This window comes from Falco peregrinus, chromosome 2 (assembly GCF_023634155.1).
Source record: "Falco peregrinus isolate bFalPer1 chromosome 2, bFalPer1.pri, whole genome shotgun sequence".
Lineage (NCBI taxonomy): Eukaryota > Metazoa > Chordata > Aves > Falconiformes > Falconidae > Falco > Falco peregrinus.
In genome coordinates, this window is record NC_073722.1 from 13,455,729 (window position 1) to 13,483,708 (window position 27,980).

Here is a 27,980-nt window from a genome sequence, read left to right on the forward strand (position 1 = left end):
GAAGGGGGGGGGGAGCAAAGGCACCGGCCCCGCGTCCAGCCCCGGGGAACGGCGGCGGGGGGGCCCCGGGAGGTGCAGCCGGTGGGGCCCGCTCGGTGTGTGCCCGCCGCCCGGCCCCGGGTGTGCGGCTGTTTGCCGGGGGCAGCCTGGCAGCACCACACTCCCTGCTGTCGCCAATGCCGCAGGTCGGTGAGCAGGCACAAGCAGTCGAAACTTTTTTTTTTTTTTGCGCGGGGGGGAGGGGGGGGTCTGCAGCGTGGGGTGCACCCACGCGGGTGGGCGCTCGCTGTTGCAGGGAGGTCACCCTACCGAATCCACCCCGGCTGCCACAGGCCGGCCCCTCGCCGCGGCTCCGCGCCCCGGGCAGCAGCGCCGGCGCCCCCCGCCCCCCGCCCGCGGGCAGGGCCGCGGCCGCCCTGCGCCTCGCCGCGCTCACGCCCCAGCGCTGGAACTTCTTTTTTTTTTTTTTTTTTTTCCTAAGAGGAGTTTACTTTTGCCGAGTTGTTTTTAATGCAGTTCTTGTAGGTCTTTCCGGGTTGTTTTTTGGTGCCCCCCACTTCTACCGAAGGCTTGGCGGTGGGTTTCGAAGAATCACTATTTCAGCCGCGAATTTCATACTGGTCATTACCTCGGTCCCCCCGCCTCGCAGCCCTGCCGTCCTGCGGCACCGAAGCGAAGCGAAGCGAAGCGAAGCGAAGCGCCCCTCCCCCCCCCCCGCGCCCCTGGGGCGGCGGGCCGGGGTCCGTCCCTCGGCCCCTTCCCTTCCGCCCGCCGGCCCCGGCCCCGGCCCCGGCCCCGGCCCCCCCCGCGCCGCCGCAGTGCCCGCCGGCCGCTGCCGCCCGCCGACTACAGCTCCCAGGATCCCTCCGCCAGGCGCCGCCCCCTCCCCTCTCCCTCCCGGCCCTTGTTGTTTGAAAAGGCTCCGGCGGAGTTTCGGGGGGACCCGCTGCCGCGCCGTGGCTGCTCCGCTCGGGCTGGCGCGGGGGCCGGCGCTGGGCCAGGCGAGGTGCCGCCGTTGGGCTGCTCCGCGGCGGCCGGCGCTCGGGGGAGAAGTGGGCTGGGGGCGCGGACACGACGCCGTGAATGCTGGGGTAAACCCCTCCCACGCTCGCCGGGAGGGAGAGGACCCGGCCCCAGCCCCGGGGCTAGACCCAGCTGCGGCCGCCCCCCGCCCCGCCGCTCCCCCCTGGAGGCGAAGGAGGCAGGAGCGCTGCCCGATCCCCTCCTCCCGGCGCAGGGGGAGGAGGAAGAAGGGGAAGGAGCGAGAGCCCGGGGGAGCCGCGGCGGCCGGCGCTGAGCTCGGCCCGGCGGCGGGGCGAGGGGAGGGGAAGCCCCCCGCGGCCCTTCCCCGGCGGGAGGGTCCCGGCGGCGCGGGGGGCGGTGCCACCGACGCGGGGCGGTGGCTGGATCCTGCCCTGGGACGCCGGAGCCGAAGTTGCGGCGGGGCGGCGGCCGCCCCTGTCGTCTCTCCCGATGTTCGTGTGACTCGGCGGCGGCGAGGAGGAGGACGGGGGGACCCTCTCGCCTCAGTCCCGCTCGCCGCTGCGCTCCGGCTGGTTGTTGTGCGTGAGAGACAGACACACACACACCGCTCCCCCGTCCCTCCCCTCGCCCCGCAGACCCGGGAGGCCGGAGCGGGCGCGGTGCTGCCGCCTCGTCTCGGGGCTCCCTCGGCCCGGCCCGGGCGCCGCTGTTGCCGGAGGAGGAGGAGGACTGCCCCGGCGGGCAGGCGGCCCAGCCATGAGCGGCGGGGAGGTGGTCTGCTCGGGCTGGCTCCGAAAGTCCCCACCGGAGAAGAAGTTGAAACGCTACGTGAGTGCCCTCTCCCACCCGCGCTCCCCTTCCCTTCCCCGCCTCTTCCCCCGGCGGGGCTCCCCGCTGCCGCCCGGCCCGGCCTCCCCGCGCGGTCCCTCCCGGCCGGGCCCCGCCGCGGACGAGCAGCTCCCCCCGGCCGCCTGCCTGCGTCGGCCGGGACCGCCGCCCGCTGCGTCCCGCGGGGCTTCCCCACCCTGTGTTTTCCTTGTTTCTCCCCCCCCCCCCTCCCCTTACAAAAGGGGCGCGGAGCGGTCAGACGCTTCTCCCCTGCTTTTATCGCCTTTCCGAGGTAGTCGGGAGAGGGAGGGGGGGCGGAGTTTTTCCGTCTTCCCTTTGGATCCGGGCTCGGTATATATGTATTTTTAAACGTAAACACTTGCTGCCCCGGTGCTGCTCCCTGGTCGGAGGGGAGGGCGGGGGGGCGCCGCTCGGCTGGGTGCAGCGGGCCGAAAGCCGCTGCCGGCGGGAGAGCGGCGGGGGCCGCTGGCGCGGAGCCGGCGGGAGCCGGGGATGCCCCGGGAGCCCTCCCTGCGGGGGCCGGGGGGGCTTTGCCCTTGGGACCGGAGCCCTCGGCATCGGGGAAGAGGGGGGGGGTGGCGGGGTGGAGGAGGGAGTTGTGAGGAAAAAGTGCCTCTTTTTCTGACTTGGGAGTTCAGCCTACTGTTGCTGAGAAGTAAATACGTTCAGCAGAGGCTGTAGCGGAGCTGACACTGAGCTCGCAGGAAAATGGAGCGCGTTTGCTGAGGGGGCAGATTCCGTAAGAGGGCAGCCGCGGTGCCGTGCGCGGCCGCGCTCCCGGGGCGCCCGGGGACGCTGTCAAGTCACGTAGGGGGAGTGGGTGATGCCAGGAGTCGTCCGTGCCGAGCCCTTTCCCGTTGGCACCCGGCTCGCTTCGCGGCATCTGGGTAATTGGTACAAAATGTTGGGCCTGCTTCCCCCCCCCCCCCTTTTTTTTTTTTTTTTTTTACCCTTCGTTTAGCCAGTGAAGTGGTATTTAAATAGAAACGGCCTTTCCAGTTATCAATGTGTTTTGTTTATTTGTCTGTTGGGTTTTTTTAAGCAGCTACACCTTCAGATTCATCTTAGAATCTGAATGTGGATCTTAATGTGACCGTGTTATTTTCATCTGTTAGCAATTAACGACTGCTTCTTGAAGAACTGTTGCTGTTACGGATGACTTTTTAAAAAAAAAATGCCAGGAAATTGGTGAAATGAGACACTTTTGAAATTAAAAAATAATATTTGGGATAGCCCATGCTCTGGTTCCCAATGGCAAAAATCCTGTTCGTGCAAAGGGCACAGGATCAGACTTGCAAAGAGAACGTCCTGATGGGTCATAGCAGGGCTGTGCTTCCCTGCCAAATTGGACACAGACTGTATTTTTGGCCGATCCTCCACGTGTATATGTATAGTCACAGGATGACGCTTTACCAATGTGTAGGAATTAAGAGCAGTATCAGTGTTTTTAAAGTTTAAATAAATTTCCTGCTCCAGTCTAAATCAAGTGTAGTTATGCTGTTACTGCACAGAGTTGTACGCAAGTTTTCCCTCCTAAATCGATACCATAAATCAGCCCTTTCGGTATATTTATAGCTCCATTTCCATATTGCGATAGTGTCAGAACCTGTGCGAGGAAAAACCTGACTACAGTGTTGGTCAAGTTGTTCCCTGTCCTAAAGAAGTAATTCCTTAATTTTCACTTCGAAGGGGCATCTGCTTGCTGAGGAGGCACGTATCGGAATGATAGTACAGCAAACTTATAGGAGGATGGCTTGGTTTAGCATCTTCATACACTGGAGGCCACAAGGTTGGAAGCCTAAATCTCGTGCACTTTCAGGCTGTTTTCTGCTTGTATAAAAGAAAGGCACAGTTTATAGGACATAAAAGTAAAATTCGTCCCGCTTGTCTGTAGTGCGTGATCAGTTGTAGGCTGAAGATTCACGTTGACTTCGAAGACCTAAAAGTGACTTTGACATCACGATCGCCATCTTCAAGCAAACGGAAAGCTGATGTACTTAAGATGATGACCTTTAACCGACTGCACTTATTGAAGTGTTGGCTTATGTTCTGTGTAATTTTATGCTGAGGTGAAGGCACAGAAGAGCTGTGTTTTTCAAAGCCATATTTTATACTGGTGATATTTCAAGAGGCTGCACTAGACAAAAAGATGGGAAAGTGATTTCAATAGGAAACTGCTTTTCTGCAACACATGCTTTTCACATATATATATATGGAAAATTGTAACTTCATGCTCTATTAGTTTTTGCATGCAAGTGTTGGGGCAGACCCAGGTTACCATCTGGGAAGGGAGATAAAAAGTCTGAAATTGCAGTTAAATATGGTTTCAGTTCTTAGGAAGGGTGAAAAGGAGCACTTTGAAGCTAGTACATAGACATATGTTTCACAGGGACTTAAATTTTTAGTTTGAAACAGTTGGACACGGTATTAAAGCTAGCTTACAGTCAGTTTGAGGCTAAAAAAAGAAAAAAAGCCAACAAACCCTGTCCTGCAGGTGGAAAAATCAGATTTCCTTGAATATATGCCTTATTGTCATCTATGTCTTTTTTCCCCCACTTTAAAAGGAGTTCTATTTTCATGTTTTGTTCGTGTGGTTTTGGTATGGAAGTAACTTTCTGGTAACCATTGGCACCTGTTGTTGGTTCCCTGCAGCTGGTATTCAGAACAGTTTGTTTGCTGGAATAGACCGGTCGTTTCCAGCAGCGGATCTCTGGGGAAAATACAAGTAACTTTTGATGTCAGCTGGAGGTCCAAGACTATTTAGTAGAGGAGAAGGGGAAGGGAGCTGGGGCTAAGTCCAGCACAGGTCTCTACAGCCTGTGCTGTGGTTGTGTGAGTACATGAAAGAACTTGTTTGTGCATAGGGATGGAGTACTGCTAAATTTGACAGCTTCTGTTACTCTGTGTTCTATTTCCTCGCTTGTTCTTTTGCTGTCAGTTTCTCAAAACTTTATGCCCTGACCTTAACCTACTGTACTTTTTCTGCTCTGGTCCCCTTATTTTTAAAAATGTCATTGGAAAGACCCTTTCTCCCCATCTGTCCTTTAAAAAGTGATAGTAAGCCTTGGCTTCGTGGATTTCTGCTAAGCTACAGTTCTGGTGTGCACGTGCCAGTTAAAATAGCTGATTCTTTGTGGTAGCTGCATAGAGGATTTTTTTTACTGCCATTATGCTGAGAAACTACCAGCTACTTAAATACAGCTGTCCTTGGTAAAGCAAGGGAGAAAAGCTTGAGGGAATGGGAGTAAGTCTTCTAACTTCTCTCCTAGAACTCCTAGGCGCTCATCTGTGGTGTGGCTAGGGCTCAGTACGACAACTGGATGGGCTTGAAATCAGGATTTTAGTGTTGATGGTTAGTTTATGGAACTGGTTTGTAGAAAGTCTGCTGCTGTAATATAATAATTCTCAGTATTCTAACATGTTCCGCTTAGTGAAATACGTTTTATTTGATGAAAGGTAAAACTTTATCAAAAACATCATGTATAAACTGTGTTGGGAAAGGAGAAGATGCTTTTGGGGGTAAGTTGGTTCAGATTTTGCTGTATCTGATAGGCTTCCCTGTACTTGTGGGACTTCATAAGAGTATTTTGAAAGTAAATTAGGAAACCTTAATTTTGATGTAACTATTACTAAAAATCCTTGGTTATTTGACTGCTACTATTCATTGTGCGTGTATTAATCTAAAACCAAAGAGTTTAAAAATTAAAATAGGCTTGATCTCCCCAGGTCGTAAAGGGCACTGATATAATTCAGACAAGGCTACATACAGCATCCTCTTACTTATTCTGATGTTCTCAGTTGTAGACAGCAACTAAAAAAGTGTCAGACTACTAAGCTAGTTATTGTTGTTTGAACTACAGGCTCAGATGGTATAGGTACAAAAGTAATAGAAGTCGAACATTTTACTGGGGTTTGGCAGTTGCAATTTGGCACTAATCACATAGGTGCTTCTTCTATCTTGAGTAATACTTAAATGTGCTAAGATATGTAATTGTGTTAAGAAATGTTTTATTCAGTAGAATAGTTGTCATCTGGGAAAAGCTGGAGTGCCTAACAAAAGCCCTTTTTCTGGAAGGCACCTGTTTGGGTTAAAGCTTTTTGTGTGATCCTGCATCAGCATAGTGAGCAAATTTAAGAAGACATTTGGTTTACAGAAAAAGAAAGAAGCCACGATAAACTTCTTTGACATCATTCAGTGCTGTCCCTGTAGAGCTGGGTCAAGCTAACTCAAGACCAATGAGTGTAATCAAGTAATGTTATGTGACATCTTCATATTCTGATCTTGACTGTGCTTGTGCTCATCCAGGAGTTGCTGAAGACCTTGTAGGCATTGGTGTTTGTGCAGAAACGTTTCCTTCTAGTAGGAAGCCTGTTCCTTCCCTTCTGCTACGCACTGTTCAAGAAGCACTATTTTGACTTTTGATATTTTTAAACCCGCATTAGTAAACCTTAAGCCATGAATTCAGGAGCACGACTAACATAATGTTTTTGTTGATTATAGATGGAAGTTGTGGTGTTTTGTGTGCCAACTGAAGATGCTGAAATGATCTTGGGTATGACTTTGGGGGTATACCTACATCCTAAACTTGCTGTGTAGGTGTAAGTCTCACAGGAGGAGCATGGAGCTCATCGTACAAGTATTTATCATCTTTGATGGAACATTAGCAGCTGGTGTTGACTTTGCTGCCAAAACTACAGCACTGTTTGTTCTTGACCTATGGTGTGTGCTCTTGAATTAACTGCCAGTGGACAGTTTCAGAGGGTATGAGCAGGTGACAGTATATAAAACAGATTAAGAAGTCTAATATACAGTAGTAAGAAAGATAAGTATCTTCTGCTAGTTATTCTATTTTTCATATAGCATACTGTTAATTTAACTATTTCTGAGCTTGGACGGTCAAGACAGTACCTGAACTGCTTGAATGACTTTTTTTCTTGGTGTAGGTAGGGAAGTTGGAGACTCAAGTAACAGGAATTGCCCCATTACCCTTGGAAGTGCAGGTGAACTGCTGAAACAAGCCCGATAATCTAAAGATGTTCCTTGATGTGAACAATTTTTCTTAACGGGTGTTAAATATTAACCCTTAATTTGAGACTGTAATAGCTGAGATGAGGAAATGCTGAAATTCTGACTTTGTGATGTTGAAGACCATTCTCAGTTGGATGTATGGCAGCTTATCCTTTCAGTATGCTTCAGCCTTTTGGTAGGGGACTGCAATCCAATGAAGAACTAACTGGGAACAGGGGGAGGAAGTGGAAAAACTATTTAATGTCTCCAGCTTTCTTGATGCTGCATAGTGGCTGCTCCTCCATATATGCACAGTCTTGCAGCGTTAAAAATTCGGTATAAGCAACGTATGTACCAACCAGAAAAAATAATAAAATAACATGATTTTAACTTCTAGTTATATGCCAGTGACCTTGCCTCTTAGTCAATTGTAAGCCCAAAGCAGCTGTATGAAATGGGAATTGGATATGTTGAGAAAATAATACTTTATTGGGCAGTTTAGCTAAAAAAACCCCTAACTTAGAGGCCTGGACTGTCTAAATGGGCAGTAATTCAGGAGGCCTTTGGTTGACCAGGTCAGTCTTTCAGATGAGAGAGAATCTTTCCATTTTCATTCCTCCTTTTTTTTGGTATTCAGGCCCCTTATTTAGAGAGAGGAAAGTGACAGACATAAAACTGTTTCCAGTGTTCTTTTTTTTTTTTTTTTTTCTCTCTCTTTAAAAAAAACCCACCACCTTGGAATGGTGGTTTGAACACTTCTGAGGCATGGTTTTTTGGTCTTTTTTTTTTTTTTTTTTTGACATGACTTTTGGATCAGATTGATTTGAATCAAATGTAATCTCTTACAGACATTTAGAACACATTTATTTCCCATTAAATTTCACTCATGGCTTTGACAGAAGTCCTGGCAAAAAGTTAAAGGATTATCAGTGATTCAAAATGTAGCAATTTTAAGGGAGAGAGTAATTTTGTGTACTGTAGATGGCTCTGGCTTGGATGTTGTGTACTACTTAGTCTAGCCGTTACTTTTTCTAGTCTGAAAATATGTCACCAAACTAAACTGGGTGAAGTATTTTCATAAATCAAGAAGGGGAGTACGACTGGTGAGGTATAAGTTTTGTGTCGATGTAGAACAAAAACATAAAGCAAAGATACCACCTCCTTATTTTCTTCAGCCCAACTCATTTTGTAGTGTTGCAATGACAGACTTCTTGAGACTTTTTCAAAATTACTTTAAAATTTTCTGTTTCAATGAGTAATCATTTTATTGCCAATAGAAGCAATTTCAACTGTTGCAATTTAATTGCAGTATTTCATTAGGAGGGACAGACCTTATGTCATGCAAATTACTTGAGCAAGGCAGGCAGAAAGATCAGACAAAGGGATCATCTTGTCAAGGCAGGTATGCGTTGTGTACAGGTGAATATTGCTAGTCCACTGTAATTTGCTGCTGTTTTAGGGACTCTAATATGAATTCAGCTCCTCATACATACAAACAAGTATATCTAAGGCAGTACTATGTTTTTATTTACTTGATTTTTTGGTGTTTTTGTTTTTTTTTTTTGCAGGGAGGTGGGTAGATTCTGCCATCTCCAGACCAAAAATAAATATTGTTTGCTCTCCATTCCCCTTTTATCAGTTCTTGATTAGGCTATCGTGGTTTGTCTCTTAGGAATTCTGTGGCTTGTTTAGGAAAAGTGTACATAATTGTATTGATAGCGTTAGCTTTGTACATATTGCTCAGTGCAATATGCTAGTTGTAATTCTGAGCTTTTTAAAATAAAAAACCAGCCAAACCTGGCTTCCAGTAAAAGGTTACAGTCTGTTTTTTGTGCTTGTGTTTGGTCTTGCTTCCAGCTATTGACAAAGTTTTGTTTCTCATGATTAAATTTTGAGGCTCCTGTGCCACACAGCTATTAGTTGTAAAAAACTAATCTTATATAGTATCTGACTGCCTCCTTAGCAGTATTCAGTAGGGAAATGTTTGAGGTAACTCTGTGAGTTGAAGGAGGCTGCATTACTGTTGAAGTCTCTAATGATCTATCTTTTTTTTACTGTGGGGAAGGAATATAATTGTTTTATGCATCAAAATTACAACTTCAGGATTAAATTCCCTGAGGTTAGTGACACATTTTTCTTCTTTTTTTTTTCTTTTTTTTATTCCAGGTAAATGACAGTATGATAGTTGTCTATCTTGGAACTGGTGGTATAACAACATGTTACTAAAAAAAGTCAGGCAGTTATGTCCATATAGTTTGTATGTTGTGATACATAACATCTGTACATAATACAAATAATTCTGTGTAAAAACATACCATGAAAAATAGGTGATACTTCTGCTAGGAGGTGGTGTCAAGTTAGTATACCAGCTTTTCACTTCTGGACAGCTGAGTTTAGGCCCCACATAAAGAACTGAATTTGAGGAAAAAATATTGATTGTTTTTTATTTTATGCAGCGATTTATTGATGGAGTGATTTTTTTTTTTAAAAAAAAGCTTTTTCAGGAGCTGTGCTTGTTCTTTTCTCTGAGAATTTCTAGGAAGCCAGAAGAAGACTTTGCCTTCTCTGCTTCTGAAAAGGAGGTAATTTTTGTCTTCTGCCACGTGCTGGCTAGCTTGGGTGAAGAATCTTGCTGTGGTGCTACATGCAGGCAAGGCCAGTGGCTGTACCTGGTGGCTGGGGATGGCAGCAAGGATGACCTTGCCTATCAGGAGAACAGCAACCTTGTCTCTTTGCCTCTTGCCCTGCACAAGTTTTCCAGCCAGCGAGCTGGTCATGTGTGAGTTGTCCTGCTGCTTTATAAGTGAAAACAAATGCCAGATAAACCCTCCGTGGCAGTGGAGATTGTGGCTGTCACAAGCTAAATCTGCTTCCCCACCCACTTTCCAGCACAGCCAGCCTTGGGGCAGGGTGATGGCAGATCTGCTGCTTGCCTTCCTCCAGGGTAAGCCTGTCTCCACCCCAGGAGGAATGTGATGGGTTTCAGTGGTGCAGGCCAGCATGTGCCTCTCTGGGGTTACAGCTACTGCCAGGCTTTTCAGTATTTCTGCCTCAAAAGAAAAGGAAGGAAAAAAAGAAAAACCCCACAAAAATAGACAGACTTTGGTTTGTCTTCCTGTTTTCTGGGGCTTGGGGTTGAAAAACAAAATAAAACTTCTGTAGGTGTTTATTGCTGACAGTAGGAGTTCACAGGATTAGATTTGGGTTACGGAATAAGAATACAGGAAGCTATTCAAACACAGTTAATACTCCTGCCTTCAAATAGACCTTTGATGCAATCAACACACAGGAATTACAGTCCATTTGGAAGAGTTATTAAAAGAATAAATACACACATGGTATCAGATGAAAAATGGATTTTAAGTTTCAAAATGGAATGATATCTGATTGCAAAAATTCTGAAAATGTGTCAGTTGTCATTTTTCCCTTTGTATGAAGAATAACAGCACTGAGTCATGTAATGTGCTAGACAAATGTCCCCAGTCACACATAATGCATGTTTCTTTTACAATTCTGACATTTGTGTTTGTATGTAGATTCTTAAGCAGGATCACATGTAGTAGAAAAGCTGTGCCTGGTTTGGGGATGGTGCACAGGGGAGGATTGATACTGCAGAAGGACTGCTTTTTGAAACTAGTCAGTATAGAGCATGTGAGCAATTGTTAGTCTTGATGAATTCCAAAGTCTATATACAGAATCTAGCAAACTGTTATGATTTTTTAACAAAGCATATAAATATTTGTGACCCTTAAACATGGTGAAATGCTGATAGCCAGTCTACCCCTTCCCAGCAAACACTGCAGAGTAAGGAGCGTATTAGGAAAGAGATGGTGGGGGTGATTTATCTGATGCCTCTAGTGGTTATTGTAAGGATTGGTATCGGTTGTTTCTTGACAAAGAGAACACTATAGAGAGGATTTCTAAGTAATGCATGGGCTTGAGGTGAATTGGCAACTTGTCCTTGTGTAGATCAATAAAAAGAAAAGGGATGGGGAGAAGGGAAGAGTATGGAGTGCCATTAGAAACGGAAGAGGCTGGTGTTTCCCAGAGCAGATGAAGTGGTGGAATACTTTGCCACGTGGTATCCATGTCAGGAATATAGGTGATTCCAGGGGCCTTGGAGAGAATCCCTCAGCTGTAAGTGTGAGTGCTTGAAGGTATAACGTGTGATAAGAGGAGACTTCTAAAATGTCATGTTGTAACCAGTTCCTTTGGTTCACCTATGTGATCCAGTCTTTTCCTAGTTCTGCAGATTGCTGAAAATGTCAGAGGTAGGCTGTGGGCATGATCCCATTTGGCAATTCTGCTTTCCTAGAAAGTAGTGATGAATATGAACTTGATTTGAGATTTAGGCCACTGTCACAAACTGACAAAAACATCCCTTTTGAATGTATTCCTTTTTATATAATTCCATGATTTCTTGTGATGCGCTTCATTAAAGAAATGTTTTTCTTTCAATTACATGTTATGTGGGGTGATGTTCTCATGGTGGGATTAGATAAACTTCTTGTTTACAAAATCCTTTCTGGTTGCTAAGGGACATACCTTATACTTACTCTTGCACTTGAAGTTATAACAGTAAGTGTATCTTCCTGAATCTTACATGTTCTAATGCGTTCCCATTTACTGTTTCTACACAATAATTTCAGCAATTATTTGCCTCGTGCTATGTGGATAAGTTTTGCAGTCCAATGACTTGTTACTCAGCGTGAAATAATACCCTTAAAGCTCAAAGCTGGGGTCATGTCATGCCCTTAGTTATGACCTATCTAATGCAGTTTTCTGTGTGCGCAAATGAAGTTAAATTGCATAAGCTTGTCAGCACTATGAAAAATAAGTTACTCTTCACTACTGAAGGTCTGTCGGCAGACAGAACACACTTACATGCACTCAGGAGTCTGCCATTACAGACATGTTTTTTTTCCTTTCTGAAGTTTTGAGGAAGGAAAGGGAGAAATGGGGCAGGGGGAAGATACAAGGTGAAGAGTAGCATTCAGATGATTTGTTAGGGTAAACTGGGAAATTTAACCTTGGTTTCATCCCAGGGTAATTTTGTCCCAGGACAGAGTTTTCTGCTATGGTGTGTACTTCAGTGAGAAGTTAATTCATGCCCCTTTGCATTTTTCCTTGACCTGATGGCTCTGTTTACCTATGAACCTCTGCAGCTCCAGGAATAAAATAAGAGGAAATATCTGTTCTGATTTACAAAGAGAGTGGCAGGAAGATCTTTACTGATTACGTAAGGGAGGCACCAACACGATTACATAAATTTGATAGCATTCTTTGGCGCTTTCTTACAGTGCGGGCATAACTGACTCCAGTCTTGTCTGCTGTTTTAGCCTTGCAATGGGCATGTTAATTACACCAAGTATTACTGCTATTTAACAAACTTAAAACTTTTCTCTAGATAGGTAGTGCTGAGAGTCAATCTAACTGCGGAAGAGAGGTGCAAAGTCGTAAGCAGCACTGCTGAGATGCTCGATTGCTTCCAGCAACTGCTGGGAAGGCAGTGCTATTCCCATTGGGGTGCTTCTCCTGCTTTCTGCTTATGGAAAGAGGTTTTCCTATCAATCTCTGCAACCAGCATCTGACAGAGGTGAAATATGTTCCTGCCTCCCTTAGCTGGCTGGAAAATGAGCCTTCTTTCTGTCCATCTTTCGATACTTTGCTTCTGGTAGCTGTTGTTTAAAGGGAGGGCAGATGGAATGCTTCCCTCTGAAATCACTCTGCTTAAACAAAATAGGGAATAAGAAAGACCATGATCTGCCCTTTCCAACTGGGAGACTGAGCTGGACAGATGTTTCTTACTCAGTGCTAAGGAGGAAAGTCCCTGGCTAGGGGCTGTAGGATGAGGGTTAAAAGGTGAAGAAATCCTATGGGGGCCTCCTGCTGCTACAATTGCTTCAGCCCTGCACAAGTCAGAGGGAAGATCCAAAACTTCTGCCTCTCCTGTCCTTTCCTCCTCCTCTTTCCTCTCATTGCAACTATTTTGTGTTTATTTTCCTACTTTTAAATTGCATAATTTAGTCCATCCTGTCACTTCCTAATGTCTGAATCATAGGTAGCTCTGCCTGCCTGCAGTAAACAAACATTTTACTCCTGGCACCTTTCCAAACATTGAAATTGTATTTATGAAGGTGGGGGGTCCCTCTGGCAGTGTGCTTGGGAAGCTAATTCACTTGCGTACAGGTTGGATAAGCTGCTTACTACACACTTCTGTGGCCAACTGATTTCCTTGTCTTTCCAATCTTCTAAGTGATGTAGCTGCTTGGCTGATCAGGACAAGCAGGTGAATGGTAGCGGATGATAAAACCAGAGTATAAACAGTGTGTTACGAGCTCCTCAAGTTAATGACAGTAGCAACTAGGCAGCCTCAAGTCTTCCTGCTGTTGGTGTTGCTGCTTCTCTCCTCTCTCTCATACCTTGCCATGTACATACATTGCTGAGAATCACGGTGTCTGCCATTTAACCCGTCACTTGTGATAAGTGCTGGCTGGTCTAACATTAGGGCTTTGCTCATTTTTTGGATTCTTTCACTGCAATGCAAGATGATAACACGGGGCACTTGGGGACACGTGATCTCCCTCCATCAGCCTGCTGGACATCTTGGGCCATATTTGTAAAGGCTGCAAAGTATGAGTGTGTCATCCTCACTTTTCCTATTATTACTCTTATTTCTAAGCTTTGAAAATCCTTAATTTTATTTTTGGATTGATGGTGCCTCCAGAATGATGCATAGAAGACACAGCTAACAGCCATGGGGACTCCTCACCTCTCCTGATGCATTCGTACTCTCTCTTTGCTGGTTTCTGTCCTTTATAGGGAAAAATGGTCTTGAATCGTGACAGACCAGCCTCATGGTGTGCTGAACGCTACAGCTCATACGCTGGAGCTATGTGTGGAACAGTTAAGTGGACTTAACTTGGTAAATGGAGACAGCAGAGGAAAGATCCAGTCCTTGTTTTGGCAACCTCACATTGGTACCTTCCCATCCATCTCTGCATTCTCATTTCCCTCTCTTACTGCTCCTGCTAAGATGGAAAGAAGATGTGAGAATAAGTCAGATATGTTTAGGGCAGACTAGATGCAGTAAGAACACCCTGAATGTTATACTGACTTCTTAATTGTGCTTTCTTGTAAAAGAGTGAGCGAGCACCTTCAACAGTTACAACCTAGCTAGATTTTTTTACTGTTGCATGGGAAGCATTCTCAGTGTACATGATTTAAAAAAAAATAAAAATTGGCAGATTGTGCCAGTAGAACAAAGCAACAGAATATTAATCTAGCCTAGTTTAATACCAGTTTCAGAAAAGACAGTTGAAGCGAAAGAACCCTGCTGTTACATGCCGCAGGAATGCCTCATGTTCTAGTTTCTCCTGGCTGAGGCTGCATATGCACAGGGACATGGGGTTTTCCCTTCTGCCATTTGTTCTCATCTGGCTGGTAAAGTAGAGGATGGAGTTCCTTAGAAAGAGAAGCCTGAGCGACTTTAGACCTGGTTGCTAATCTTCAGAGTCGTGAGTGGGTTGGATACCCTTTCTGTCACCATTGCCTACATACACTATTTGCCGATGTTTAGTGAAAGAATTCACATTTCTTTCCATATTAGTGGGAGGAGTTACTGATTCCTGCAATTGGGGTTGAAATGAATTTTACGTGTTTGGAGTCTGAAAGCCTTTTTCTTGGGAGTCCAGCTTGGGTAATGAACAACGCTAGAGTATTGGGAAGAAAGAAGTGTGATGGAAGACAGTGTCCTGCTTATAGTATATTCTTGTCTAAAATGATGGCAACCTATTTCTTAATAGCACTATACCACGTGGGAACTGGATGTGAAAACAACTATATGAAAATATCTTTATCTGTTTGATATATGCATTTTGGAATTCTTGAAACTAAATAGTACACGATCAAATAAATGCCATGTTAAATAACATAGAAAATATTTCTGTGTCCTTTGTATGCTGTGTGGTGAAAGTTTTGCTGAATCAGAAGCAAAAATGTAAGAGTTGGGTCCTGTAATTATAGTATTACAGGACCTGTCTACTATTGCCTTTTAATTTAAGCTTGTAATATAAAGTATTTCTGGTTAGAATGAAGATAACATCGACCAATAATGAAACCCAATTTTTCAATCATTTGCATTACTTTAGGTTGTCTTGTAATGTTCTACAGTACTATTTTATCAGTTCTAGTCAATTAATGTCACACTGGTGTGCAAATCTTTTCATTTGAACTTGTGGTTATTAAATTATACACTTGCATTGAATTTCAGTGATTGCATTATTGTCATTTGTCTAAGGCAATGACAGCCTTGTCTCCTTAAAGGATGTTGGGCTTTATTGTTTCTTTAAGAAGACGTAAATAGTATTAAAGTCAAATCTGGTGGAGGGTTGTATTGTTTTTAGGAAATAGTTAAGCAGTGCTTCTGTGAGTCGCTTGTGAAATTCCAGTAAGTCTCAATTTAAAGTTCAGGTATTTCTCTAGGCAATTGAACTGTACAGGCTGAAGTTGCTATAAAACACATTCATAGTGTTATGAAAAAAAATATGCGCTAAGCTTTATACCATAACTTGTAACTCTGCAAGCAGGCGTAAGCCAAGAAAATGGTTGAGACTGTAATAGAAACATGCTTTCCCATGAAATAAATTCCAGGGATGTAGCCACCATAATTGTGCAATAAATTATCATAAATATGATGTCATAGTCTCTGCAACTTTTTGAAGGGGTAGTCTGATTTTGAAATCAACAGAGTAGCGAATAACAAGCCTCTGAATTGGCCCAGACAACAGCAGACACGTCTGCATCATTTGGGGAGAGCAGTCATCTCCTCAGAGAATTAAACTATTTCAAAATAGAAGTTGTTGACTCAATGTGTTAATCTTGGCTTTTCATGAAGAAGTGCAGCGTCCCACACTGATTAATGTTTTGTTTGGGTTTTTTTAACGGGTTCATAAAGTACTGGCTATGTAGGTAATGAGACTGATGTGAAGAAAGTTCATTGAGGCCATTAAATGTAGTTCCTCTGAACTGCAGTTGTTCCCTAGTAGCTTTCAAACACCTTCTTATTCATCTGTGGAAAAAGCTCCCCAGATGCAAATGCAGGATTGTAGCTTTTGACTTACAAGGATAATTTCCCAAGGGCATATTGTGAAGATTCAGCAGAATCCAGCTAATCTTTTAAGGCTTCGGTAGCATAATTCAGAAACTTTGTTTCGGATAATTATTGTATGTGATAAAAAGGATGTATTGTTTGAACCCTAGCTCCATTAGCCAATATATTATCTTAAAGTAAAAAGACAAATTGAGGGGGTCCTCTAAATTTGTAACAGTTCTGGTTTAAAAATAGAGTATTGTTAACAAAATTATTTGAAAGAACATGCTGAACTTCCATTGAGTGTGGTAAAACTTACTTCAGTGTCCAAATAGGTATGTATTCTAGGTAATATAAAGGACAATGTATATTTTTCAGCTTTTACCATAACCTCTTGGTGTGTCTGTAGTAATTAAAACAACTTAAACAGTTTAAAAATCAGTGATGTGCCAACAAATGGTATCTCTTTGCTTTCATAGCAGGAAAACCTTCACAGCCGTCCCTGTATCTTTCAGGCAAAACCCTGGGTAAATAAGCCTTGCAGTATGCCCAGAAGGTTATCTTTCAGGGGGAGGTGGGAGCAAAATTCAGAACCAACCTTCCCAGAAAACTGTCTACTGGTACACCTCCATGTTTGGGAGGCCCTTGGCTTCTGCCTGCTTCAGTCTTTCCTCATGACTTATACAGCTGTCTGCAGAGGTCTACAGATGACCTTTTCCAAGCTGATTCTTGTGTCAATAGTTCATTCTTTATATTCCCCCCCCCCCCCCCCTTTAATCTTTATTCACTTTAGAAACAATCAATAACTCCTTGCTTGAGCTCCAAGAGCTCTTGTATTTAGCCTTGTGATGCTATACCCTGCTACTCTGGTAACTTGATTCATGTCTCCAGTAAAAAGTAGTAGTTCTCTTTTTTTCTTTTTTTTTTTTTTTTTCTCTCCCCCCCCCCCCCCTTTCCTCTCACTTTCCTTTGGGGATCTGCAGCTTTTGTGTTAACTTGTATCTTTTCACCTTTTGCTTTTTTTGGTTATTGACCTGTCTGTGGATGACTTTCCATGTTCATTTTCTGTAATCTTTACATCAATGGGGCATGCTTCAGTCTCCCTCTTCCTAAATGCTGTCTCTTCTACTCTGACTTATCTTCTGTATACTGCAATCGTTACTGTCTTACTACCAAGAAAACAGAAGATAAATTTCGTTTGGAAGTTGCCTTTTCAGTTCTCTGTTCCTTTAAAATACACCCACGTTTTACTAACAATTAAGTCACTTGACTGCTAGAATTGCCTATTTCAGGAACATGTAGGTGACATGGCCCATGTTTGACATTGGGTGGGCATGTAGACTTTTTCCAGACAGAACCAGCTATAACTTGGTGTCACATTTTTGTGTTTTGTTTGGTTTTTTTTGTTTGTTTGGTTGGTTGGGTTTTTTTTGTCAGGCTTGCTAACCATATTGGGTGTCTTTAAATGCAACAACTATTTTATTCATAAATTCAGGGAATTTGGACTGTGAAGACTGTATTTAAAGCCTTTCATAAACTGCGCTATATCTCTGTAAAGACTTATATCTCATTATTTTTCCTGTGTCTGTTCTAACAGATGTATCTCTGGTTTTAAGCTGTGTGCTAAGTCTGGGGTGAACTGATTAAACGCTTTTTTTGAACTATGAGAACTTGTGTGTTTTTTATTCAGTTTTTAATTAAAGCTAATTTCTTCTATTACACATGCAAAGGATTTGTAAGGTTGTTCTATTGACTTGTGTGTTTTTGTGAAATGCTCCTATGTCTAGAAGGGTAAGGTTTGGGTTTGGACAAGGAGAATGTTAGCATTGAATATACTTGTTACTCTGGGCTTGTTATTTTGTGACATGTTATTGTCTGTTGTGTTTAAAAATTACAATTATTATTTTCACTCCCCCAAAACATGCTAAATGGACATGAATGCCTTACAGAGCAAAATAACCAAGGCAACTATTTTTGCCATTTTTCTTCTGTTTTCCATCTTTCTGAGTTTGTGCATTACCGAAGGAAGGAACTGTGAGCAATCTTTTCAGGAGAGTTCATGCTGAATAAATGGTCCCCTCTCTCTCTGCTTGGAAAGCATGTAGCAGGCTTTGCATTTAACTGCTCTGTTCAGCCAGAAAAGGCTGGAGTAGAGTGGAGTGGAGTAGAATGAAAATGGAGTGGACAGAAAAAGACTGGGTAGTGAGAGATTGCTTTGTAGCTAGGATTTTGACTGTATGGAGGTTCATTAAGGCCAAAAGGGCTTGAATTTGTGCATAGGAACAATTGAGAGAATACAGACTGGAAAGCATGGGAATTATCTGTGCTCTGTTAGGAGCACTGCCAAGATAAGCTGCTGTCTTCTATATCAGCTGTAAAGTTTTTGTGGTCATCCTTCAGTAAAGCCCCAAATAGCGTACATGGTTCAAATTCCATTGAGATATAAAAGCAAGCACAAATATGAAAGCTGACCCCTGAAAGAATGCAATTTTAACTAAAGCCAAATTTTCTTTCATTTTATGATCTCACTACTCTAATAATAAAATAAATATATATAAACAAAGACCCAAGAACCTGAAGCCAGCAGAATCTACCACATGCATTCTCTCATCTGAACGGGGTAAAAAGCTTTGGAGTCTTTGAGTGCTTCCTACAGCATTGGTCTTCTCTTTCCTGGGCTGAGCCTCAGTCAGGTTGTCTTCTCCCAACTTGTCAGCCAAGTTTGAAGTGATTTGGAGCTGGGGCATACCTTTATGTTGGTGAAATGACCACTGGGGCTACTGCTTCCTGTTTTTGCATGTCTCTAAAAATACTCTAAAAATTATAATGTGACAAAGTAGAGTTAATTACTCTGCACGGAAGGGAATTTCTGTATCCCAAATGCCATAGTGTAATCTAAGCTTGTTGCTGTCCAAGAGGAAGTACTTGTGTGAACCACCTCACCTGGGCCCTGCACTTGCCGATGTAGTTCAGGGTACCAACAGCTGTTTGTTGGTTAAAACTCAAGTTAAAACCGAGCAGCCTGTATGTTTGAGCTTTACAATGATGTGCTTGGGGGGGAAAAGATAGAGTTGTCTTCATATAGATGTGGAAGTAGCCTGGAAGTGGTCCAGAGTTGTTTGTACGCTCTTACAATTGTTCAGGTGCATCTCTGTGCAAGGTGTTCCTGGAACTGAGGGATGGAGAAGATGACTTGTTATTTTCTGATCTTGTTAACCTGCAGTGTTCTTAATGGGAATAACTGGAAGTGAAGAGGCTACTCAGGTGTAATGAGGTTTACTAATGTAACCAATGTTTCAACTTGTTCCACTGCATGTTTGCTCTAAGGCTTGTTTACGTATTGTATAAGCCAAACTTGCCTGTCTTGTTAGGTGAGTGTGGTTTAAGTCTGCAGAGCTAAGTGAATGTACTGTAATATCTTACATAGCATTAATAAAATATGCCCCTGTGGTATGACACATTAATGGCATATGAAATCTATATGCTTTTGAGACACACCTCGTAATGTTGATAACACTTTTTTGCAGATTGTGGGATACTCAAAAAAATACCGTAACCATCCTTAAATATTTAAAAAATAAATAAAAGGGGGGGGGAGGAGGGAATGTATGGCAGAGACTAGAGTTTCTATGGAAGGGAAATGGAAGTTGAAGATAGGTTGTTTTTTTTTTTATCGGTGGTCTTTGGGTATGTTCTGAAATGAATTGAAAATGTTTGTTTTGATGGACTGCTTGTGTCAAGTGAGGTGTTTTTTTTTTAAATATACCCACCAAAAAGCTCACTGCCGCCTTGTTCCTTTTGGTGAGCTTTTGGAATTCATCATAGGAATATTTTTAGTATTTCATATAATATAGCTACTATGAACAACTTGTTTCACTGAGAAGATCTAGTGTGAAAAGAATGTAATAGTCATTCAGTATAACACTTTCAATGCTAAGGAAAATTGTTCCCACTACTTTTTTTGTTACTTTGTTTCCTCTTGGATTAAGCTTAATGAGTATATATTAAGTAAAACTTTGTAAAGAATTTTCAAGTAAGTCAGTTAAGCAGAGCTACTGTAAGTTGATTGGTATCCTGTTAAACAGAAAAACCATGAAAAAAAAGTCTGGTTTTGAACCAAATTCTGCAGTTAGTGTGTATTATTTTTTTTTTTGCCAGTTTTGTTCATGGGAATTGCTTCAGCTATAGAATCGGGTCTGTAGTAAAAGTTGGTTTGGGTTTTTTTTTATGCTTGGAACTACTTTTTGTTGCCCCTTTTGAACTTCAACATATAACACTTGTGCGTCTCTAAGAACCTGAAGTTTCTCAAACAGGAAGGCTCAAGTTTCCAACAAGAGAGTCCTATCAAAAAGCTGATCTAGATGAATTTAAGTATATCGTTGTAACCCATTGATTTAATGACCTTTGTAGAAAACTATCTTGATAACTGTTATTTTTGTCATAGTAAAAAACTATATCTTTTAATTCTAATATGAAAACAGTAATACAGTTTCTTCATAAGACTAAAAATACAGCTCTACTGGAACAACATGCTTCCAGATTATTTTTTCCCTTCTGCTCTCTTCACTTTCCCAAAAGGTTGGAAGGAAATGCAGTTTCATAATCGTGAGGTTTCCTGATAATTTTTTTTTTTCCTATTTTGATAGGCTTCCTAATGTGCATGTCACACTTTGCTTGGCTTAGGTTGTCCAGAATTTTTCAGGGTAACTTCAAGCAGAGATAGTAAGCGTATACTCATGTATAGTTTACCTTGTGGCTTGTATCTCAGTTTTTTTGTGTAGTTATCTGACAGTCTTAATCTGTGTTACTGGAAGAAGGTTTGTGTAAAACCCTTTTATAACAGGAGAGGCCATGACCCATGGTGATTTTTATCTGGCAGCAGTGGATAGAAGGGAAGATGTTCCTTTGTTTGAAACTCTCCAGTAGTGGATTTTTTTTCCTTGTTATTTCCATTTTTAGTCCACTTGTTTTGAATGTCATATAAGAAACTGCAGTCTTCAGACTATGCTGGTGTCGGCTCAGTGTGGGTACCGTAATGATGAAAATCTGGCTTTCTGCTGGGATCCAGAGGTGATGGTGGAGCCAGCGAGGAGCACAGAGCACTGTGAAGCTTCACACTTCTTTCTTGCACTGTCTGACATTTCTGTGTGTTTTGGGTGGAGAAAGCTACAGGCAGAAGCTCAGCCTTGAAGTAAAGGGGTTTGTGGCTGGTGAACTTTTCTTGAGTTGAATAGATTTGTTTATGTACCAAAGTGGAGATTGTAGAGGAATTCCTTCCTGCTGTTATTGCCTTAAATTGAGACGGTGTGGGGAAGAATTGAATAATGTGGGCTGAATGCACTATGGGTGATCAGATGGCCTTGTATATTTACATTTGACTTATTATAGTATAGTCATCATTCTTCATCTTCTAAAATTAGCAAAGCACAGCACAATTATAATACTTTCATGCTTCAGGATAAGCTTTGCATTTCATTAGTTCATTGGTTCTTATTTATGCTACGTCAGTTCAGGAAGAAAAATGTTAAACTGGAATAACTTGTTTTGAAAGTTCAGTACAAGTGTGTGCTTTCTTCATCTCTAATTTTAAATCTCCCACCTCTTCTCTTAATGTGAAAGTCTGTTTGCCTCGTCCTCTGTGCTAAGTTGTAGACTTCACCATGGAGCAGCATCAAAGCGGTTTATTTGCCTTCAAATATGCATATGTATTTGGTTATAAATTTTTAGTTGACACCCCACTGAATCCTCCTTTTTTTTTTTTTCTTCCTCTCCCCACGCAAATATTTTTAGGGCAAGATTTACTGGTAAAAATAGTATCAAGGTAAGAGGCACCTCGCTGTAGCAGAGTGAGGCTTTCCCAGGGAAGCTGGTGTTGGCGTGCCCCTGAGGCGCGGCGGCGGGTGCCACCTGAGGGGCCGGTGCCAGGCCAGCAGCACCCTGCCCTCAGTAGCCGCCGGCCAGCGGGCAACTGCTTTCTTGTAAGGTAAGTCATGGCCTTCAGCGATGGTGAAGCACAAGGGGTTCCGCAGCGTTTCGGCTGGCAATCTGAGGGAAGGTTTTCTTCTCCCTCAACCCTGAGCAGCTTGAAGGCTGCTCCCTGCTCCTCCCTCCGCAGTGAAGGCCTCTGTGGGGCCATCTCTCACCCTGGTTGTTGCGCTCTGAGGAGATGGCCGCATGGGTACAGCGTGGGGCCGGCTGCCTGGAGCCCCCTGGCTCTGCCTGCCTGCTGGCTCCGGGGTCTGCCTGCCCACCCGCTCCGGCCTGGCACCGTCGACCTGCTGATGCCCCTTGCCATGCCTCTGCCGCCTGGGCCGGACTTGCGCTTTGCTGGTGGGCAAGTAAGATGTCTGCGTTCCTGTGGGAAGGCCGGCTGTGGTGATGATCTTCCTTGAATGCCGCTTTAAAGGTACCCGGTGAAGCATCCACTCTAAAGATCAGTATTGTAGTATTTTTATGCATACTTTGAAAGGCAGATGAACGTTCAGCTGGGTTAGTGGGCAAACAAATGTATGTGGCCCTGGAGCCTTGTGCGCCGCTTGAGGGTTGTGCTGAGGTACCTGTCAGACAAAACCAGAAGGATGTGACACTTGGCAGTCACATTTCTCTTCCTTCTGTGACTTGTTGCAGAGACTGGAGTGAAAAATGAAACGCTCGTGCTTCAGACCGGTCTCCAGAGCGCGGACATGTACTTTGTCTTAGTATCTTTCCTCGCAGCTGATGTTAACGGAAGGAACCTTTTCTGCTTCACATTTTTCTTGTTCACAGGCTTCTGTGTGACCTTGTAGTGAAGTCATAAAAACTTGAGTCTTTGCTATCGCAATCCTTGCCATAGCAACATGCGTCATAGCCATATAATTATTTATTTAATAGGTTTAATTATGAAAACTGGGAAAGGCACTTATGAAAACTGGATCAGGTAGGAAAACAAAAAAGCACTAGAATTAAAGTAAAGAAAGGAAAACAAAAAACCAAAACCACACGCTTTCATGATAACCTGAGACAGGAATAAGTTAAGTACTGGAGCCTTTGTTTTAAACTACTTTATTCCCTGTCTGCCTTTTCCTCCTTTTTTAATTTTTTTTTGTCCGCCGTGCAAGAACCATGCAGCTGCTTCAGTGATATTTTTTCCCCCCGTTTGCAGACCTATAAATACACTTCCTTTGTCATGTTGTTTCCCAAGAGCTTTGCCTCCAGATAGCTTTGCTATTTAAAATTTTTCTTCTTTGAATTTCTTTCTATCATGTAAAAAATTAGAAATCCAAAACCAAATGCTCTTTATTAACTTTTAAATTTTAGATTGTCTACAGTTTTCTCGGCTTGTGTTCAGAAATCAATTTTGCCATTACAAGCCTTCTCAGAACTATCTATAAGAATGAAATATTATAAGTATTGAAGAACAGAACATACAGACACTAGCACACTCTTAGAGTAGAGAAACTATGTTTTTTATAATCACAAGTACTAGCCTTGGAGGATTTCTTCATTTATTGTCATCACAGTATACAGCAGGAGTTACATGATCTGCACCATCTTGCACTAGTGTACTGGTGGACTGATCCCTGATTAATAGTTGTTCCTTTTCCTTAATTCATGAGGGAAGAATGAAATGAGACAAATAAGTTTATTGATTCCACTTCAGACTTACTGACATGTTGTGAATCTTTCAGTTTAAATCAATAGCTACCTCAGTAGCCATAGCAGAAAAATACCTGGACTCCTGGCAGAGATGCCCTTTCCTGTGTGTCTGCCTTCAGGCTGCAATGGAGTCTTGAATGAGAGTGGGAGCAAGTAGAGTGGGAGTATCAGAGCAGGTCTTGGCAGCTTAGGATCTTAGAGATGGTTCTTGCTACAAGCATATTAAAGACTGGTTGCGAAATACAACTTGGTGACAGAGCAGTGAATTGTTAATCCAGGATGGGGCTAGAATTTCAAATTTGTGAACTTTTGGCATGGAGGGAAGGGTGGGGTTTTGGAAGGAATTTCATTAGTTGGATCATGATATAAAGTGCAAAGACTTTAAAGTGAGTAACTCAAAAACTAACTTGGAAGAACTTTTCTGTTGAAGTTATTACTTGACTCAGAAGCCTTCATTAGTGAATATTGCTGCTCAGGCCTGATGCATGGAAGCAGAATTTCCTTTTTTGTTGTGTTTGTTTGGTTTTGGTTTTTTTTTTTTTTTTAATGGTGAAATGTGAAACCTTTCCTGTTGGCATGCTGGCTGACTTAACCACTTTGGTAGTCTCTTTCTCACTGTGTAGGAAGAGTAGACATCCACTCCTCTGCTGTCTGTGGAGAGCTTTGTGGGATGTAACCTTTCCTTCCTTGGAACATTAATTTTGCTTTTTATATTGGGAGAAAAAGTCTTGCATTAATTGTTCCATTTGCCTTGCTCCAATTGTATCTTCTTGGCTGCCTGTGAAATTCTGCATTTTAGAATTGCAGTGCTTATGAGAGAGTGCCTTCGTCTTGGTAGTTGCCTTGTGGCATCACTCTTCATAAGAGGAATCAGCAAAATCCTTTTGGGTTAAAAACAGACCAAAAAAAACCCCAAACACCAAAAAACCAAAAGTCTTTCTAAAAGTAGACTGGACTGGTGAATGGTCACCTGGTCCAAATGCTGTGTGAGTGAGATGTGCTGTTTAATGTGTGACTGCAGACCACCTGAGGAGCACTTCACTTATTCCTTGGGCTACAATAGTGGAGCCTCAGAAGTATGGTTCTGGAGCTTCATGAGGTTCCCAGATAGAGTTGGTGGCAGTCCAGCAAAGCATACTTTTATATTCCTGTTTAATCTTTACCCTGCATTGAATCCAAGCATAAATCTGACATTCACAGTATGACTCTCAGATTTCTCTAGGCCTTCAAAGAAAAAGCCATACCAAGTTAAAAGTACTAATGCAAAGGTATGCAGAAGTGTATACAAACTTGTAATGTGTGTGTGTCTCTCTGCAGCTGTTTTGACTTAAACTAATACTGTCTCCCTTAGTCAAGCGTCCAAAACTTGGAGGAAAGTTGAAGTGGAAAGTCATCTATTCAAAATAGCAGGAGAGCTCCCGTCTGAAATCACTACGCTATATTGTCAAATTGGATAAGCAAGAGCTATCTAAGGTCTTCCACAGCATACTGTGTGGGTATTGTCACTGGTGTTGAGGAACTCAGGATACCTTGCTGGTGGCTGGCTGGTATCTCCAGCGGCTGCTTCTTTATTAGGTTGAACTTACCAGCATCAAAAATTTGTTGGGGTCTAGTGCAGCCTTTGCATTCTGAAAGACAGGTAAAGTTCTGACAGTGTCCTTTATCCATAAGCTTCTCCTCACTTTTTCTGGAGAAAAGTGGTCCTTCTGCAAGCCTGTCACCACCCAGAGTTTGTAGTTGCTAAGGGGGAGTGTGTGTGTGTGTGTATGGTTGGTTGGGTTTTTTGTCTGCAGCAGAAATGTGGCACATCCACAGTGGAGCTCTTTGCTGTCTTGTTGAATGACATTTTAAGAAAAAATGATGTTGTAGAACAAGATATACAGATGGACTTCTTTCTCTGCCTTTGCTTATTGCTGCTGGGTTCCTCGTCTCTTGACTTGATGAATGTTTCTCCTTTAGACAGAAGCTTTTGTTCTTATTTTGGGCTCTGAGTATAGAAACTTGGAGAGTAGCTGGCCTGCAAGAGCAAAAAGGCTGTGTGTAAGAGGAGAGGTGGTTTACAGGGAGCTTTAGAAGTGAACCTACACCTGGTGAGAAGGGAGTGGCGGGAATAACTTGCACCTAAGAAAACAAACAAAAAACCCCCAAAAGGAATAGGAGAACTTTGTAATGTTACAGGCTCTTGCATCTGCCTAAGGCAAGGTCACTAAGCTCACCCTTCACTTCCATAAAGCTTTCACTTGGTGTGGGAAGCCTTAGCCTTATAATCCAGAAACTACTGAAGAAAAACTTCCATTGCAGGTTTTTTTCTTCTTTCTTGCCTGTATCTTGACAGCTAAACCGTATTTCTTCAGAGGAAGATCAGATGTTCTTTTAACATTGCAGCAAAACTGTACCACTTAACCATGTTTTGATGCATAATGTAATCAGCTTGATTGCTTTTTTAATATGTCATTCAGACCTACAGTTTCTGTCAGCTGGACTGAATCTGTTCTCTTGGGGAATTTCAGAAATACTTTCTGGTGGATCACAGCACCTGATGTGTTAAACAGGTGGTTTTTTTCCCAGCGCTAAATCTGTGTCCTGGGGTAAATGGTGACCTTGTAGGGGACAGCTAAAGCATGTTGTGGAAAAGGTGCTGGGTTCTTGGTCTTCCCCTGCTTTTGCAGTGGGGAGGGAAGGGCTGAATGGAGTTAAGGCTTTCTGTGCCTCGTGTACCAGGCAGCACAGCTGCACGGGTGTATGACAGGCATTAAGTCATGCTGGGTACCTTTGTAGATTTTCTCAGGTGGAGAAGCTGATGGGGGTGGAGTGGCAGCATAGAAGCTGTGCTGCTGTAAAGTCTTCCTTTTTGAGTATTAGTTGGGCATGGCTCATTATAGTTTGATCACTTGAAAACTAGTACAAAGCTGTAACAGCTTTCAGTGCTGTTCTGTTTACTTTGCAAATCACAGGGCCAGGTTGCATTAAGAGATAGGGTTTTCCTTTTTGAGTGTTTTGCTCTTGAAAGGCTTTATTGACAGTATGAGGTGTGAAAATAAGGCACCCAAGTGGCTGTGGGTTTTTTTCTTTTTCTTCTTCCCCATCTGAGTGTGGTAGTGTATCAGCTTTAATAGGACTATGATCTCACTAAAATAAAATGGTTGAATGTGGGAGCTTTTAATATTATGCATTCTCGATTAATTGTGAGCTAGAAAGGTTTGAGTAATTAAGGTTTTTAGTTCACTTATTGGTATGTGCTGGTCCTAGAAGATACAGGTGCTTCTTCTATTTCTTCTTCATTAAAAGGAAGTGTAAAACCAAAAAAAACCCCCCAAAACAACCCAAAACAAAAAAAAAGAAACCAACAAAAAAAATCAAACTTGAACAAAAAGCCAAACCGCCGTGTAGGCTGATTGGAAATCTGCAAGTGACATAGGTAAGAAATTACATTTGGCATTTTCATGTGTTTGCTTAAGCATACTATTATAACGTAAGCATTCAGAGATCTTTCTCATAACAGCAGTGTGCATAGTTTTAAACTTCTGTGGCAAGATGCTTTGCTGCAGCTTGAATGAGTGAAAAATGGCAAGTAGCTGTTATATATATTCTAGACAAAAAAAATAAATTACATAAGTACTTATGAAGTGTCCTTAAGGAAAAGAAGTTATCTGTGTGGGAGTGTGAGGAAGGATTAAAACTGAGACAGTCAGTAATCCCCCTCCCCTCTTTTTAAAGAAAAAAGGTTTTCCAAGTAACACAGGAGAAAAGAATAAATATCACTAATCAGAAAGACTTAAAGGTAGGAGGAAGGCTCCTGAATAACACAAGACTAATAACTCGCCTCATCAGACTGATTCTGCATTACATGTGATTTTATCTTGTGTAAAATACAGATATTGGTTTCTTATGGTCATGTCTGCTTCCTCTGGTCTTTCCTCCTTCCCTCTTTTCTCTGTAGAAAACTTCTTGGCGAGGCCATCGATGCAAATTTGACCTTTAAGTTTTTGACTGAACAGCTCGTGTATCAGGAAATAGCTCAGAATGTGCAAGATAATTTATTGCAGGAATTTAGTGCATTTTATCACTCTTTGAAACTTTCAAGGCCTTTTAAAAATCCATCTCTTTAATCTTACCCTTTACCATGAAGAAGTTCTGCTTGTCAAGCATCTGTGTGAAGTGCTCGATCATGTGGCTGGTACACCTTGATGTGCCTACTGTGGTGAGGCTGAGGAGGCTGGGTCCCGTTGCGTTGCAAATACCTTGGTGTTTGAACAGCTACCCAGCAGGGAGGGAGATGTCAGTCTGTCTTTGGGGGTTTCTTGCTGTTATGAACCAAATTGTGGCCTGTGTTAGGTGGCACAGCAGGTGCTGGAGTCGGTAACACTCTGTTGCTGGTCCCATGTGAGTGCGCAGGTTTCTTGCTCAGCTGCC

At 43.0% G+C, this 27,980-nt stretch overlaps 1 protein-coding gene across 7 annotated transcripts in view; it reads left to right on the forward strand.

Annotated features, from left to right (window-relative positions):
• Positions 1-1,385: 1,385 nt before the first annotated feature.
• The window catches only part of GAB1 (GRB2 associated binding protein 1), a 101,289-nt gene continuing 74,694 nt past the window's right edge, over positions 1,386-27,980 (forward strand). Inside the window, exon 1 of one of the 7 annotated variants that reach the window (XM_055795223.1) lies at positions 1,386-1,812. In XM_055795223.1, the coding sequence (XP_055651198.1) occupies positions 1,741-1,812 (72 nt within the window). In that variant the 5' untranslated portion in view covers positions 1,386-1,740. The remainder of the gene's footprint in view (positions 1,813-27,980) is intronic. The other 6 variants (XM_055795224.1, XM_055795219.1, XM_055795220.1 and 3 more) reach the window with 6 other exon arrangements.